The following is a 14660-nucleotide window of genomic DNA, read 5'->3' as shown; positions in this document are numbered from 1 at the left end:
TGCAGTTTTTAAAATTTTTTTAACTAAATATTAAGTAACGTTTTAACTGTGGACACATCAATATCAATTAATTTAATCCAATACCTAAACTGCAAAAACAAATATATAATTCTCCATAGAACATAGGGTTGGCCTCCTGAGCAAAATATGGCTGATAAAAAGAAGGTAATGTTGAAGATCATGGTAAAATAAGGCAACTATTATTTAGAAGAAGAATAACTTTGAAGTAACGATTTCAACAGAGCTTACTACATCTGAAATATCAACTTTATCTTGTTTTTCTTAACAAGTTCCTTATTCTTCTATTTGTTCTACCTATAATAAAATTATATCATATCTATTCTATTTAGTATCATTGATCTTAAAGACTTAATAGTAAAATAAGAGAAATTACGCCTATTCAATTTTATCATCCAAAAAAAAAAAAAGTGGAAAAAAAGCAAGAGTAACTTGATATCATCAGTTAAATTAAGCTAAAAAATCTCAGGATCTTAGATTTAAGCCTTTTTTTTTTTCAATAATCAGAGACATAAAACTCTTGAAAATTTTTCCTTAGGTAACACATTATGGAAGACTGTAAAGTATGTTGAAGACCTTTTTTTTTTTTTTTTATCATACTTAATAGTTGAATCTGTTGACTTAAACCTCAAAAAAAAAAAAAAAAAAAGTTTTCTGAAAATTTCCCTAACAAGTTTTCCAGTCAAATGTTTCTACCACTAAATCCAGTTACTCCAGTTTTAAAAATAAAATAATCACAAAGGAGGCAAACATTCTTTGTACCCACTGCTTTGAAAACATGGTTAAATAAAGGTGAGTAAATTAGGTTGGGAAGATAGAACTTATTTAATATACTTTCCCATCAAATTCTCTGGAATTAAAACTCCTTGTTACCTCCATTAGCAGTAAATGTCCCCCGCATTCACTTGGCCTCTGGGTGCATAATTACCTTTCTAAAGGTCTCCCCAAGGAATAGTTTAGTCATGCAGCGATCTCTTTGAACACAAGTGATGACAAACACTAAGCTAATTCTCAAAAAGTTTTTTTTTTTTTAAGTCATTTTTACTACTTTTAAATGAGTGTGTTTGATGCATGATTTTGGTCCCCCTGATTAATGGTCACTGCCAGCCCAGCTTCTGGAGTTGTAATGTTTCCGTGAGCTTCCCTCCAGCAGAGCTCAACCATTAATCCAGTGGCATATGTCAGCTCAGCAGAGCAAGGTCACTCTTCTGCTTCAAGGGGAACCTTTTTAGAAATAATAAAACTGACAGAAAGTTCTTTTTTGCATGCTTTATGCCACCTGAGGTTGAGTGCTGCAGTTAATATCATAAAGCTTATAAACATTCCCATCTCAGGCAGCACCCGCTGCCAATGGGCTTAAGAATTTAAACGTTTTTTTCTTAGTAAGAACAGACATGTTTATGTGGGGCAAATATATGGTATGTAATCCCAAACAAGGAAAGAATGGGTGGAAAAAAATCGTAGTATGCCCGTGCTAGGATGTTGGAAGATTTGTGAGTATTATAACTTTCTCATTGTCAATTACATTTATTTTCCTTTCAGCAATTTTGGATTTGGCTTATGAATATTTAAATCTATTGAAGGGTTAATAACGGTGTTGAAATATAATAGTAATGATCGAATTGAATACAATTATGATAATTCCTTAACCTACAATATAATGACAACACCGTAGAAAGAACGTTCATCTTTGAAGGGGTTGTACTTTTCAAAATACAAACATTTGTTTTATTAGTAATGACTGCTTTAAAATTAATAAATAATTATAGTGAGATATTCATAATCTTCAAGTAATTTGAAATTTTTAGATGGCCTAACTTAAGTGAATCAAACAAAAGAAATGATGGCTATATAATAATGATGGTACAAAGAAAGATGTGTATAAGGATTTCAAATTTTATATATTTGATTCCATATTTTATTCTTTTTACCTAATTTAAAAACAAATCAAAGTTGTATAGCTGTGACCATAAAAAATATTCAGAAAGTAAACTCAAAATTTCAATGTGCTGTTTCCAAACATCCAGACTAATGCCATATCACTATGTATTGTAAAATAGAATTTGCTATAAGGTAAATCTGCTTTGAATATTATTCCAGGATTTAAATTACTGAAATTACTAAGAGAAGAAACCTTGTGATTTAGTTGCCTTCATTTTATGTGTTTGAAGAAAAGGTATCTGGAAGTGAGGCCAGGTGGTAACTCAGGCCAGTCCTTCAAGAAACCCAATATCTTGGTCAGGAAACAATCACAGGGAACTTACTCATTTACCAAACTAATAAGATACCAAAAATGGCAATATCAGCTATTGATTTGCTATGAGATAGTCAGCTGTCAAGAAGAATGAATATTCCTGTTGCCTGACCAAAGAATTGTCTCACCTGGAAGAAATGCTACCAAACCAAACCGTTGCCATTGAGTCAATTCTGACACATGGTGATCCCATAGGTGTCAAAGTAGAACTGTGTCCCATAGGGTTTTCAATCGTTGATGTTTCAGAAATAGACCACCAGACGTTTCTTCCGAGGCACCTCTGGGTGGTCTCAAACCTCCATCCTTTCAGTTAGCAGAGAGCATGTTAGCCTTTTGCACTAGCCAGGTACCAAATCACAGCCAAAAGTTAGATTCATGTAGTATAGTAACAGTAAAGTGAATTGGTGGTGTTAAGGGCTAGAGACATGAAGTTATTATGATAGCCTGAAGTACACATCTCACCTATGTGAACAAGTCTGCTGTGCCAAATGAAATATTTACTTCAGCTGATTTGAATGCTTCTTTAGACACAGTGGAAAATTTCTAGTCCTTCCACCTCTTTCTAAACTCCCTGGGAAGCAATAATCTTTTGCTAAAATTTTTTTTTTTCTTCAGACAGATTACAGCACAATGTTTGATTATTGTTTTATTTCATTACTTTGTGATACTACCCTGAAGTGGGTTACTACTTTAGATGTCTAACACTTTCCATTAGTCATTCAACACTCATCACACATACGTTGAGAAATCACTACCATGTTCTACACTGTAATACATTTCGGTTCTAGTCAAAGTCTAATAAAAAGCACATGGAGTCTGATAGTTAGACACACTTGATTCAATCTCCCTCACTCACCAAAAAAAAAGAAAAGAAAAAAAACTCCAGAAATACAAATATAAATAAGATGCCCTCCACCCTGTTTTTGATGATAAATTGAGTAGGAAGGACATATTGAAATAAATAATAGAAGTGTGGAACAAGTACCACAAAAAGAGAAAGGAGGGAGAGATTAATAAGTGAACACTTCCTGTGTGCTAGACATTTACATAGGGGAATTAACTTAATTCTCACATCAACCCTATGAGATATGCTTTAACACATTGCCTTTTTCAAGTAAGCATACTGAGGCTCAAAAGAGGCTTAATGAAATGTTCGAAGTCCCTGGTTAGGGGATACAAAAAAGGGAGCTCAAACCCAGGTCTATATGACTCTAGTCCATGTTTCCTACTCTCCCAAACTACCCCCAACAACTGCCTTGGGTAACTGGTGAAGGCTTTCTTGAGAGGGTGACAATTCAGCTAGGTATCAAATTATGGCTATGAGTTTATTAGTTGGAAAAAGTGGGCAAAGACATTCTGGGCTAAGGGAATCACAGACAGAAAATTATGAGAGTGGTCAGGGTATCAGAAACATGGTGCCTCAGTAGAGCAACTAAATCAGAATATCTGAAGGTAGGGCTCCTACTTAGGTATTTTTGTAATTTTATTTTTGGTTTTGGATCCCACATGGATTTAATATCTAGCCAGAAAGCCACAGGTCAAGGGAGAGAACAAATATTTTACTTCCGTCATTTCTCAAGTGATTTCTAATAGAAGCCTAGTGGGACATAACAAAAGTAAGTGTGGAGGAAGGAAAAATATCAAGGAGGAAGACTAGAGAGTTTAGGTAAAAGGAAGGTGCTATAGAGAAAAGCCCAGGTTATGTAATGTGGAAAAGCCCAGGTTAAATACGTGGCTGGCTGCATGAGAGCACTGGTCAACTAGAAGTGAAGAGAGGGATCTAGGGTAGTTAGAAGGAAGAAAATAGCTGAAAATCCTCACTTCCATTTAGTGAAAATTTCTAAACCTCTTCACTTAAGAGGATGGAGGAGACTTAGTGAGCTGTGGTGACAAATAGCTCTCTCTGTACATACAAGAACCACTTCATCTACCACCAGAGACAGCTTAAAAACCTCTTGTATTCTTATTAATCAATTCTTAATGGAGAACATTTTGTTCTCTACTGAGAAGCTAATTATGAATATCTTGTTTCTAAAAGTTCACCTAAAGTCTTAACACTAGAAAGGAAGAGAAATGGGTCAGTTTGGTAATGCTAAATTTGGAAACTTAGATACATAGAGTATAGATTTGATTCCATTATGAAAAAAAACAGAATCTGCAGGGATAATGAAGCCATTTATCTCCAAACCAAATGAAGGAAAGTTTAAAGATAAGTGTTTTATTAAACTGATATTTAACAAATTTAGTGCATTGAGAGTCAAGGTAGTTGCTTTATTCTCTTTCTGTAGGATATAATGACTTGGAATCGACTCAATGGCACTAGGTTTGGTTTGGTTGGTTTTATGTAGGATATAATAACTAAATTTCCAAATAAAGGGGAAGCCAGTCTTCTATCATTTCTCTTAGCCATTTTGCCTCCTGAACTTTCTGTATATTGCTTAGGCACTGTGTTTTGTTCAAGTATAGTTAATCTATTTGGCCCCAAACCTTTTCTACTTGATCACTACAAAATTTGACTAAAAACTTGTGTTACATAAAATAGGAAGGCTAAAATGAATTAATGCTTTGTTTGGAGGAAAGTTTTCAAAGATAAAAATTACTTAGCATTTTAAATTAATTAAACATGGATAACCTGAGCAAGTTATTAGTTCTTCTCTTCTGATATGAGATGCTCTAGAAATTAAAAAGGAAACCCTGGTGGCATAGTGGTTAAGAGCTATGGCTGCTAACAAAAAGGTCGGCAGTCCAAATCCACCAGGCGCTCCTTGGAAACCCTATGAGACAGTTCTACTCTGTTCTTCAGGGTCGCTATGAGTTGGAATTGACTCAGCGGCAAGAGATTTGGTTTGTTTTGGTTAGAAATTAAAAGTAAATCCAATAGGAAATCATATTTTGAAGGAAGAAAAGAAAGTAGCATACCAATTTTGAGGTGAATTTCTAGTAGTAAGGATTGGAGTGACGTGGTGGCTGTGAGCAGTGGAATGGGGCCATTTCTCTGTAATGTAGGTCTCAGCTAAAAGCAAGAATGGAGCTAGGCAGTGGCAAACTTTCTGTTGGACATATTCAGAGTGTGTGAAATAAATTTCCCATACATATTCAAATGAATACAAGATGTAAAAATAGGTCTAAAATTCAAAGTCTGGTCATCTACCCTTGTCCTCCCACTATCCTTGTCCAAGCTACCATCATCTCTTGCCTCGTTTTTTCAGTGGCTTCCTGATCGGTTTTCCTACTTCTTCCCTCGCCCATTTTGTGTTTGAAACATAAAAGCCAGACTAAAGCCAGATCTTGTCACACCTCAGAATCCCTCAATACTAACTAAAATCCTTAAAATGACTTAGAAGGCCCTCCATGATCTGGTTGCTCCTGGTTACTCTTTTTCCCCTTCTATTCTGTTCCATTATTTCTCAAACACACCAGAGGCACTCCCACCTCAAGGCTTTTTGCACTAGTATTCCCTCTGCCTGGAATGCTATTTCCTCAGCCAATTCCTTCACCAACTCCTTCATTTTCTTTGCATTCTTTCTCAAATGTCCCATTTTGCCGAGGCTTTCATGGTCTCTCATACTTTAAATCTCCTTGCATCTTTTGTTCTTTTTTTTTCTCTCAGCACTTATCACTACCTAGTATATTATACTATATATAAAAAAAAAATACTTAATATATTTTTCTTGTTTATTGTCTGTCATGTCCAGTATGTGTAAATCCTATAAAGGGCAGGGTTTTTTACGGAGCCCTGGTGGTGCAGTGGTTAAAGCACTTGGCTGCTAACCAAAAGGTTGGTGGTTCAAATCCACCAGCTGCTCTGTGGCAAAAAGATGTGGCAGTCTGCATAAAAATTTCCAGGCTTGGAAACCCTATGGGGCAGTTTTACTCTGCCCTACAGGGTTGCTATGAGTCAGCATCGACTAGAGGCCTACGGGTTTGGTTTTGGCGCCCTGGTGGCAAAGTGGTTAAGAGCTTGGCTGCTACCTAAAAGGCTGGCAGTTTGAATCTACCAGTCACTCCTTGGAAACCCTATGGGGCAATTCTGCTCTGTCCTATAGGGTCACTATTGGTCAGAATTGACTGAATGGCAACAGATCTGTTTTTTTTAAAAAATACCATGTTACCTTCAGCATATGGAACAATGCCTTGTTCAGAGAAAGTACTCAATAAATACTGTTGAACCGAAGGATGAATGAATAAACCTCTAAATCTTTGGAAAATATCAGTAGAAAACAAATAGGACAGAAATACTAAGTAAATAAATGAAGATAACCTCTGGGTAGTGTTTTGTTTGTTTTTTTGGTGATAACCAAAATTTAAGATAAACGCTTATTTATACTCAACATTTTTTTAAAACAAAATCTTGGGAAATAGTGAATCCAAAATATTATCTGCATTGCATATCCCATATTCAGGATAATGTTATTTGAAGAGCCAAACCAAATGAATTCATCTACATTAAAGGCTGAAAATTACACCCCAGATAAAGAAGCAAAAAGGAATAGTGGAGGAGAAATCTACAGGTTTAGAAGCAGAAAATTTTTCCATAGGATTCCAAGTCATTCTCTAATATCTACGATACCTTGGGCAAAGTATTTCACCTCTATGTGACTATTTTCTTCCCTGTAAATTGGAAAATAAATAAATAATGCCTATGTCCTAAGGGTCTTGGGAAGATTAAATAATGGACATGAGCACCTTGTTCAAGTACCTGGCCCAGAGTAAGCACCAGAGCATGTGAACTTCTCTTCCCTGTTATCACACCCGGTTAGATAAGAGTTAAAATGTATCTCAACAGCCTCGTTCGAAAAAGCAAGGAAGAATACTCTTTAATGCCACAACTATGTGTCATCCTTGTCTAGGAGCATAAATTTGCACAGCGGGTAGTGCAGGAAAACAGCGCATCATCAACTCATCACCTCTCATCATTGCTAGGATCAAATGCAAATGGGAAACAATGCCACTTCAGTCATTGCTGGTGAAAATTAGCATCTGTGACACTAATGGTGTCTCATTTAGTATGCACTTTAGATTAAAAAGAATGGTTTGGGAAAAAGAAAAAAAAAAGCTATTTCCAGAACTGCCATTACTTCAACGTTTCCCTTTAAAATAACAGCGGGATTTGAATCTCCTTTATTTAAAGAAAAACCTCAGTTAAAATTTATTAACACAGATCATTAATCTTAGCCCAGTAAAGGCCAAGTTCTAATTACAGTAACCAAGTTTCATTTGTGGGGTGAGTTTTTTTTTTTCCTATTTTCCAAGTTTCTACCCTATCTCCTAAACTGGAGCATAGGCCTCATATCACATAGTGATGGGCCTCTCCAAGGATTCGTGTACAACGTTTGCTGTATTGGGGCTCTTCTTAAAACAAAACTCAGAAACGAATTCCAGTTGTATGTACGCACACACACACACACACAAACTCTTACACAGTAACAGGCTTGCTAACAAGAGTAATGAAATTATATAACGTTAGGGAATATTTATACTGGAATCAGACTGCACAAAATAGGTTCAAGAAAGTTCACCCACTTTACAAATACTTATTAAGAGCCTATTGTTGTTGTGGAAACCCTGGTGGTGTAGTGGATAAGTGCTATGCCTGCTAAACAAAAGGTCGGCAGTTCGAATCCACCAGGTGCTCCTTGGAAACTCTGTGGGGCAGTTCTACTCTGTCCTATCGGGTTGCTATGAGTCGGAATCGACTTGACTATGATGGGTTTGGTTTTGTGGTGCATTGTTGTTGTTAGTTGCCCTCGAGTTGATTCTGACTCGTGGAGACCGCATGTGTACAAAGTAGAACTGCTCCATAGGATTTTCAAGGCTGTGACCTTTCAGAAGCAGGTTGCCAGGCCTTTCTTCCAAGGTGCCTGTGTGTGTGTGTTTGAACCGCCAACCTTTCTGCTAGTAGTGTATCACTTAACTGTTTGTGCCACCCTGCTGCCTACTACATTGAATGTGTTATAACAGGTGCGAGAGGGAGGTATGTGGTTATATTTACCTCAATATTAGGACATGGTTTTTTTTGACAGTTTAAACGTTGGAATGTTAAGAAAGTTTTGTTTTGTTTTGTTCCTGTTTTACAATGTTAAGTGTTGAAGCTATGTGAACACCTGGAAGAATTTTGTAGATGGGATTTCTGCATTTAGTAAGAGATAGGGAAAGAGGAACTCTAAATTCCTTTCCAACTTACGGAAGCTATAATCCTCTCGCTCTTAAAGTTATAGTCTCCCTGGTAGCCGTAAAATTTAGCTGTGACTTAAGATGCAAATAGAAATAATATCTCACAGTCCGATTGCTTATAATGGCAGCGGGATAATTAAGAACACGGGTAGCAGAAGCTGACATGTGTATTTCACATCACAAACTTTTATTATTCCTCTATGACTTTGCTCAAGTTATTAATCTTCTGTATAGCTTTCTCATCTGTAAAGGAGGCTAAACAAAAATGCTTCTTTCACAGAGATTTTACAAATATTTGTTAATATACAAAAAGCTCTTAACACAGCAACTGGTTTGTAATAAATATAGAAATAATAAATATAGAAGTAACAATAGATAAATATATAAATGTAGAAGTAACTATAGATAAATATATAAATAGAAAATAATAGGAAACAAACAAACTGAAGTGAAATTTTTTAGGGAAAAGTTCTTGTGTTCTATAATTGAAGCATTTATCAAGTACAATAACATCATATTTTATCAAATCTGACTGGGATATACTTAACAGCTTTTAAATCATTATTAGTGATAGGTACTAGTGATAAGAAAACAAAATTCTAGAAGGAAAGTACAGTACCTTATATGTATATTAAATAAGACTATTTTTGATGTATATATCTGAATGTAGAAGAATCCACCCATTAAACCCATTGCTGTCAAGTGGATTCCAACTCATCGAGGCCCTACAGGACAGAGCAGAACTGCTTCATAGAGTTTCCAAGGAGCACCTGGTAGATTCAAACTGCTGACCTTTTGGTTAGCAGCCATAGCACTTAACCAATACACCACCTACTTAAGTAGTATTCATTAAGTTTCTTTCTCAATTTAGAACTCACCGATACACCACAGAGGATTCTGAGACATTTAATTTGCTAGAGTTTATTAACATTACAGTAAATTTAGTGGGTTCCTTCTATAATTACTCTTCAGGACTTTTTCAGTTTCCCTTATGGAGTATCTCTGGTCCCACCCTCTCAAGCTCTCCTATGAATTGCTTATAATAAATTTGAATACTATTGCCCTCATTTTCAAGCTATTAGAAAGAGTTCATATCCAAAATAGATGAACAGAGAAATAAAGGGTAAAAAAAGACGATACATTAATGATAAAATTACAGATGGTAAAGCTGTACTTTCAAGTGTGTTGGATTGATATACATGCTTATTGGTAAGCATGGTGAAGGTAAGGAAACAATAAATAATTTTGGATATGGGACTCTTACATAATCTACGACTACATTTTCTACCTACCAATGTTTTCAACTTTTTTATAGCTGCATGACCCCTTTGAAAATATTAATGACAATGTCTTTCTCCACTGATTTCCTTTTCAAATTACCAGTCTCATGCTTTCCATTCAGGGTAACATTAGGTATAATATGTATTCAGCACTTGGATCAAGTACTAAGATGCCTGAAATATACCCTATGGGAGTTAAAATGGGCTAGGATTAAAAAAAAAAAAAAAAAAAAATTTTTTTTTTTTTTTTTAGGGTTAAATACTATTTCCCTCATTTTCAGTGTTGTCACTCTTTAGCTCCTTTAGCATTTGCAATCAGAAACAAGGAAATTCCTCTCAGAATTTTTGGAAGAGTGCACAGTTCTGGATCAAGAGATGTGAGCTGTCATGTCGTTAATCAGTGCAGACAATGAATCCCTGTACTTCAGACCTATTCTTAGTGGTTCTAGTCTACCGTTCTAGACAGAGACCTGAGGTTTCTTTGCAGCAGAAGAAGGGACTCACACTCCTCATTCTACTAGTGGTTTATTTGTAGGAACATCACTATAACGTCTGTCTTTGCCATCCCTTTTGGGTTCCACTTTTTTTTGCCATAAAATATGCAAAGTCTTTTGTGATTTTTTTCTGCATTAGAAAATGCTCAGTCAATTGGAGTTGTTTCTAAAGATGTTATTATGCTAACTGGAGAAATATCACTATCATATTAAAAGGAAACGATCCAATCCATCTGAATAGAAAACAGCTGCCCTTGCACACATACATGTACCAAAAAACCCAAACCCATTGCCATTGAGTAGATTCCGACTCATACTGACCCCACAGGATAGGGTAGAACTGCCCATAGGGTTTCCCCGGTGGGTTTGAACTGCTGACCTTTTGGTTAGCAGCCATAGCTCTTAACCACTATGCCACCAGGGTTTCCTATACAGGTACATATCTCTTTAAATTTGTATAGAATGAAACCATCCACCTAAAGAAAGGGAAGTTGGGAATTCATTCACAACAAAAATTGATATATTTCCAATGTGATTATTTTCTGTGTCTACATCCCAGGTGTGTATTTTATCAAATATATTTTTAATTTTATGCATAATATGGAGTCAATAAGATGAACAATATCTCCTTTATTTTACAGTAGTTTCCACTATTAAGCCAAACGATGGCAGCCTAACATATCATTTTCAAAACAGTTCAATGACGTAAGTATAATAGTAACTCACTACATAATGCAGTCTCTATGAGACATTTTCACATTTATATTTTAAATAGTTCAGGAAATCAGTTACTTCAATTGACTTCTGTCGTTTCAATAAATATTTGTTGCATTTAATCAAGTAAATTTTATGCAAAATTAATCTTAACTAGAAATGTAAGTGATGTAGAAATTTTTAAATATTTTTTGAAAACTGTTATCTTCTGTTATCATTATACTAAGGAAAGGATAGAAATCGTGATATTGGTGTTGGTATGCTATCAAGCTATGTTTTAACTAAAGATGCTTAATGTAACTTTTATAAGATTTTTGTATCAGAAATAATTAATAAAGGAGATCATTTATTCTTAATTTACTTCAAAGAAGTCACAAAGTAACTTAATCCAAATATTTGCAAAATATTGACCACTGTTCAATACCACATGAATTCAAAAGTTCACAATTAATTCCCTACTCTTTCTCTCCGAACAGGTGCCAAGCAAATGAAGACCATTAATAGAGACTAGATTGATCTTTTAAAAAGACATCTGGACTCAGCTCTTGCTTATCTATTCATAAATAGATGGGAAATGTGATTTATCTAAGAAACTAAAAAATGGACAATTATTGGAGAAATTTTCTTATCCCAGTATTTCACAAATTGTTTCTTTTATGTCATTAATAAATCTAGCATAGAGTTTTCCATGGCCGAATCTACACCTTGTTATCCCATGTTCTACTTTTTCTTAAAGTGACAATTGTTGAGGCAAAGAATACGATAACGTTCCAAATAGAACCAATTCAACAAATGCATTATGAATTTATGGGACTTTGATGCTTCCCAAAGCACAACTCAACCTTCTCTCTAGTAATATCGTTAGTTCAAGAGCAAGAGTAAGAAAAATACACCTCTCAAACAAGTGATCATACTTTAACTTTCAAAAACGAAAATGTCCCTATTTTAAACAAATACCTCCATTTTATAATGTTCTTATAATGAATGCATTATTTGAGGATAAAATGCATTCAATAGACTTTTAAATAGACATTGACAACCTCACGGTCATTACAAATGTGCAAGGAGATTTAATAATATCAACTTCTCAAAAGAGACCACCAAACTGATTCCCACGAAGCTGATGCTCTGAACTCAAACCTCAGTCACAGATGTAAATAATGACAACATCTATCTTTGCCATTCCTGTGGATTCTGCTTTTTTATTTTTGCCATAAATATAAATAACTGGTATGTAATACCAGTTTTTTCTTGCAGTATACAACAAAATACATACACACACACATACATATATACATACACACATACATATATACTTTTATGTGTATGTATGTATACGCTCACATGCACATACACACAGCTGTTCTATTAAATGGCTTTGTTTTGTTTGACTATGCATAAAATTACCTTACCTTTGGTTTTTGATGTTTCTCCTTCTCTGAAACGTTGGATGGTTTTCTCTTCAACATTTTGAATTTTGACTATTTCCAGAGCGAGTGCACTTTCTGTTGTTACAGAAACAACTGAAAACGGTCAACAGTGTGCTCTCTGTGATATACAGCATCAGATAAGTTTCAGCCCAGTGAGCTGCCACTTCCTCTTTGGTAAGGATATGACTTCAACATCTAGAGTTTTTTGTTTTTTCTTACCGTAACTATTTGGTAACTCTTTATTGCCCTGCCACTGCTGTACTGTGTGAGGTAGGTTCTCAAATTGCACTCTTCAACATGTCTGTTGTTATCAAAGGGTCATAACAGTTTAAAAAAAAAAATTCACTCTTTTAGTTTATATAAAAATAAAAATCAAACCATTTTATGGGTGGAGGGAAGTGAAAACCAAAGCAAAAAATATTAAGAGAATACTCAGAATAATCGATTTTGAGTAACGTCTAAATAACTTAAAAGACAAAATAAACTGGACTTTCAGCAATACTACCAGGCAAAGAATAATGAGTATACTATAGACTGCCAGAAGAATGAACAAATCTGTCTTGGAAGAAGTACAGCCAGAGTACTCCTTAGAAGCGAGGATGGCGAGACCTCGTCTCACGTACTTTGGATGTGTCATTAGGAGAGACCAGTCCCTGGAGAAGGACATCGTGCTTTGTAAAGTACAGGGTCAGCAGAAAAGAGGAAGACCCTCAGCCTAATGCACTGATACAGTGGCTGTAACAATGGGCTCAAACAGAGCAACGATTGTGAGGACCTGACAACATTTTGTTGTTACACATGGCGTCTCTATGAGTCAGAACTGACTCGATGGCACCTGGCAACAACAACAACAATACCAGTCAACACCAGTCACTATCGAGTTGATTCTGACTCATGGAGGTCCCATTATTTCAGAGTAGAACTGTCCTCCATAGCATTTTCATGGCTATGAACTTTCAGAAGTAGATCACCAAGCCTTCCTTCTGAGGTGCCTCTGGGTGGGTTCAAACCACTAACCTTTAGATAGTAGCCCAGCGTTTAAACATTTGTGCCTTCCAGGGATTCCTAAACATTACCCATCCTATTTAAAGCATGTATTTATATACTCTCAAAATAAAGCATGAACGAAATTCATCCTGAATAAATATCAGACAGTTATTTCCAAAGTAAATGCACCTGTATATTAAGCAACTTTTTGAATACATGACTGCATTTTACAACCCTAAATACTAAGGACACCAACCAAACAGAATCCTCAATTAACCAGATATCTTCCTGTTGCAAACTAAGATGCCATATACTAATATCTTTCACTCCAATGATGATCCAATGGATCAGTGTGGTACCTTCAAAGGAAGCATCTACAGTGTCTGTTTAGAAGGACTATGAGTCAGAATCGACTCGGTGGCACCGGGTTTGGTTTTTGGAAAGACATTTACTGTGGCTTTAGAAGACTTCCCTTATCAGACTAAAGATTTAAAAATTGTTATCATAATGTCAAAATGCAAAATACCCAGAAAGTAAAGACAATAAGATTGAACTTTCCAGTTATATGGGGATTTACCAAAAGGAGACTCTCAGAACATCTGAAACTCTCTTGTTCCACTAAAATAGGCTTGTTAAAGTAGTAAGCCTGGATTTGCTTATAAAATCCCTGGGTTGAAAAGCAGTGGTGCCGTATTCCTAGCGGGCAGCTTTTATAGGTGACAAATCAGCAGACTATTTCCTCCCACCTCTAAGCCCCTCCTCCCTGATGGCCAGTTCCAGTGTTAAACTTTCACTAATTTATTTAACAAATATTATTGAGCATCTGTTTTGTTCTAGGCACTCAGAAATTTGTCAATGCATCAAGCATTTTGAAGAGTTAAAAAATGTATAATAGAATTGAAGGAATACACTTGTGAAGGTATGAGTAGTGTCTTTTCCTTACCAAATCTTAAAAGCAGTATTACATTTTCAAAACTCATTGGACTTGTACTTTCAAAATACTGATACAGATGATAACACTAGAAAACTGAGGACTCTGAGGTTGGGTAATTCCCTTGAAGCATGGCTTCTTTAAAACATTCTGTTTAGGGTTTGCCAGAAAACTGGCTGAAGCAAAAATTTTGTTTCATTTCTCCCAAAGTTGAAAGTCATGAAAGTCTGTATTTCTTAACCATATCATATACTCCCTCGGAACCCTCATTTCTTTATCTGTGAATAGAAATTTAATTCAGTTGAGGAGTTCAATTAATATGGGAATAATAATACTTGCCCTTACTATACCATATTGGTTTGGGTGGGGTAGAAGGGA

The 14660-nt window shown here is 35.5% G+C and overlaps 1 protein-coding gene across 1 annotated transcript in view; it reads right to left on the bottom strand.

Annotated features, from left to right (window-relative positions):
- LOC126061808 (SAM domain-containing protein SAMSN-1) overlaps positions 1–12510 on the bottom strand; it is a 60532-nt gene extending 48022 nt beyond the window's left edge. The window contains exon 1 of the mRNA XM_049858593.1: positions 12347–12510. Within this exon, the coding sequence (XP_049714550.1) occupies positions 12347–12403 (57 nt within the window). The 5' untranslated portion in view covers positions 12404–12510. The remainder of the gene's footprint in view (positions 1–12346) is intronic.
- Positions 12511–14660: the final 2150 nt, after the last annotated feature.

This window comes from Elephas maximus, chromosome 18 (assembly GCF_024166365.1).
Source record: "Elephas maximus indicus isolate mEleMax1 chromosome 18, mEleMax1 primary haplotype, whole genome shotgun sequence".
NCBI lineage: Eukaryota > Metazoa > Chordata > Mammalia > Proboscidea > Elephantidae > Elephas > Elephas maximus.
This window is presented reverse-complemented; position numbering and strand designations above follow the sequence as displayed.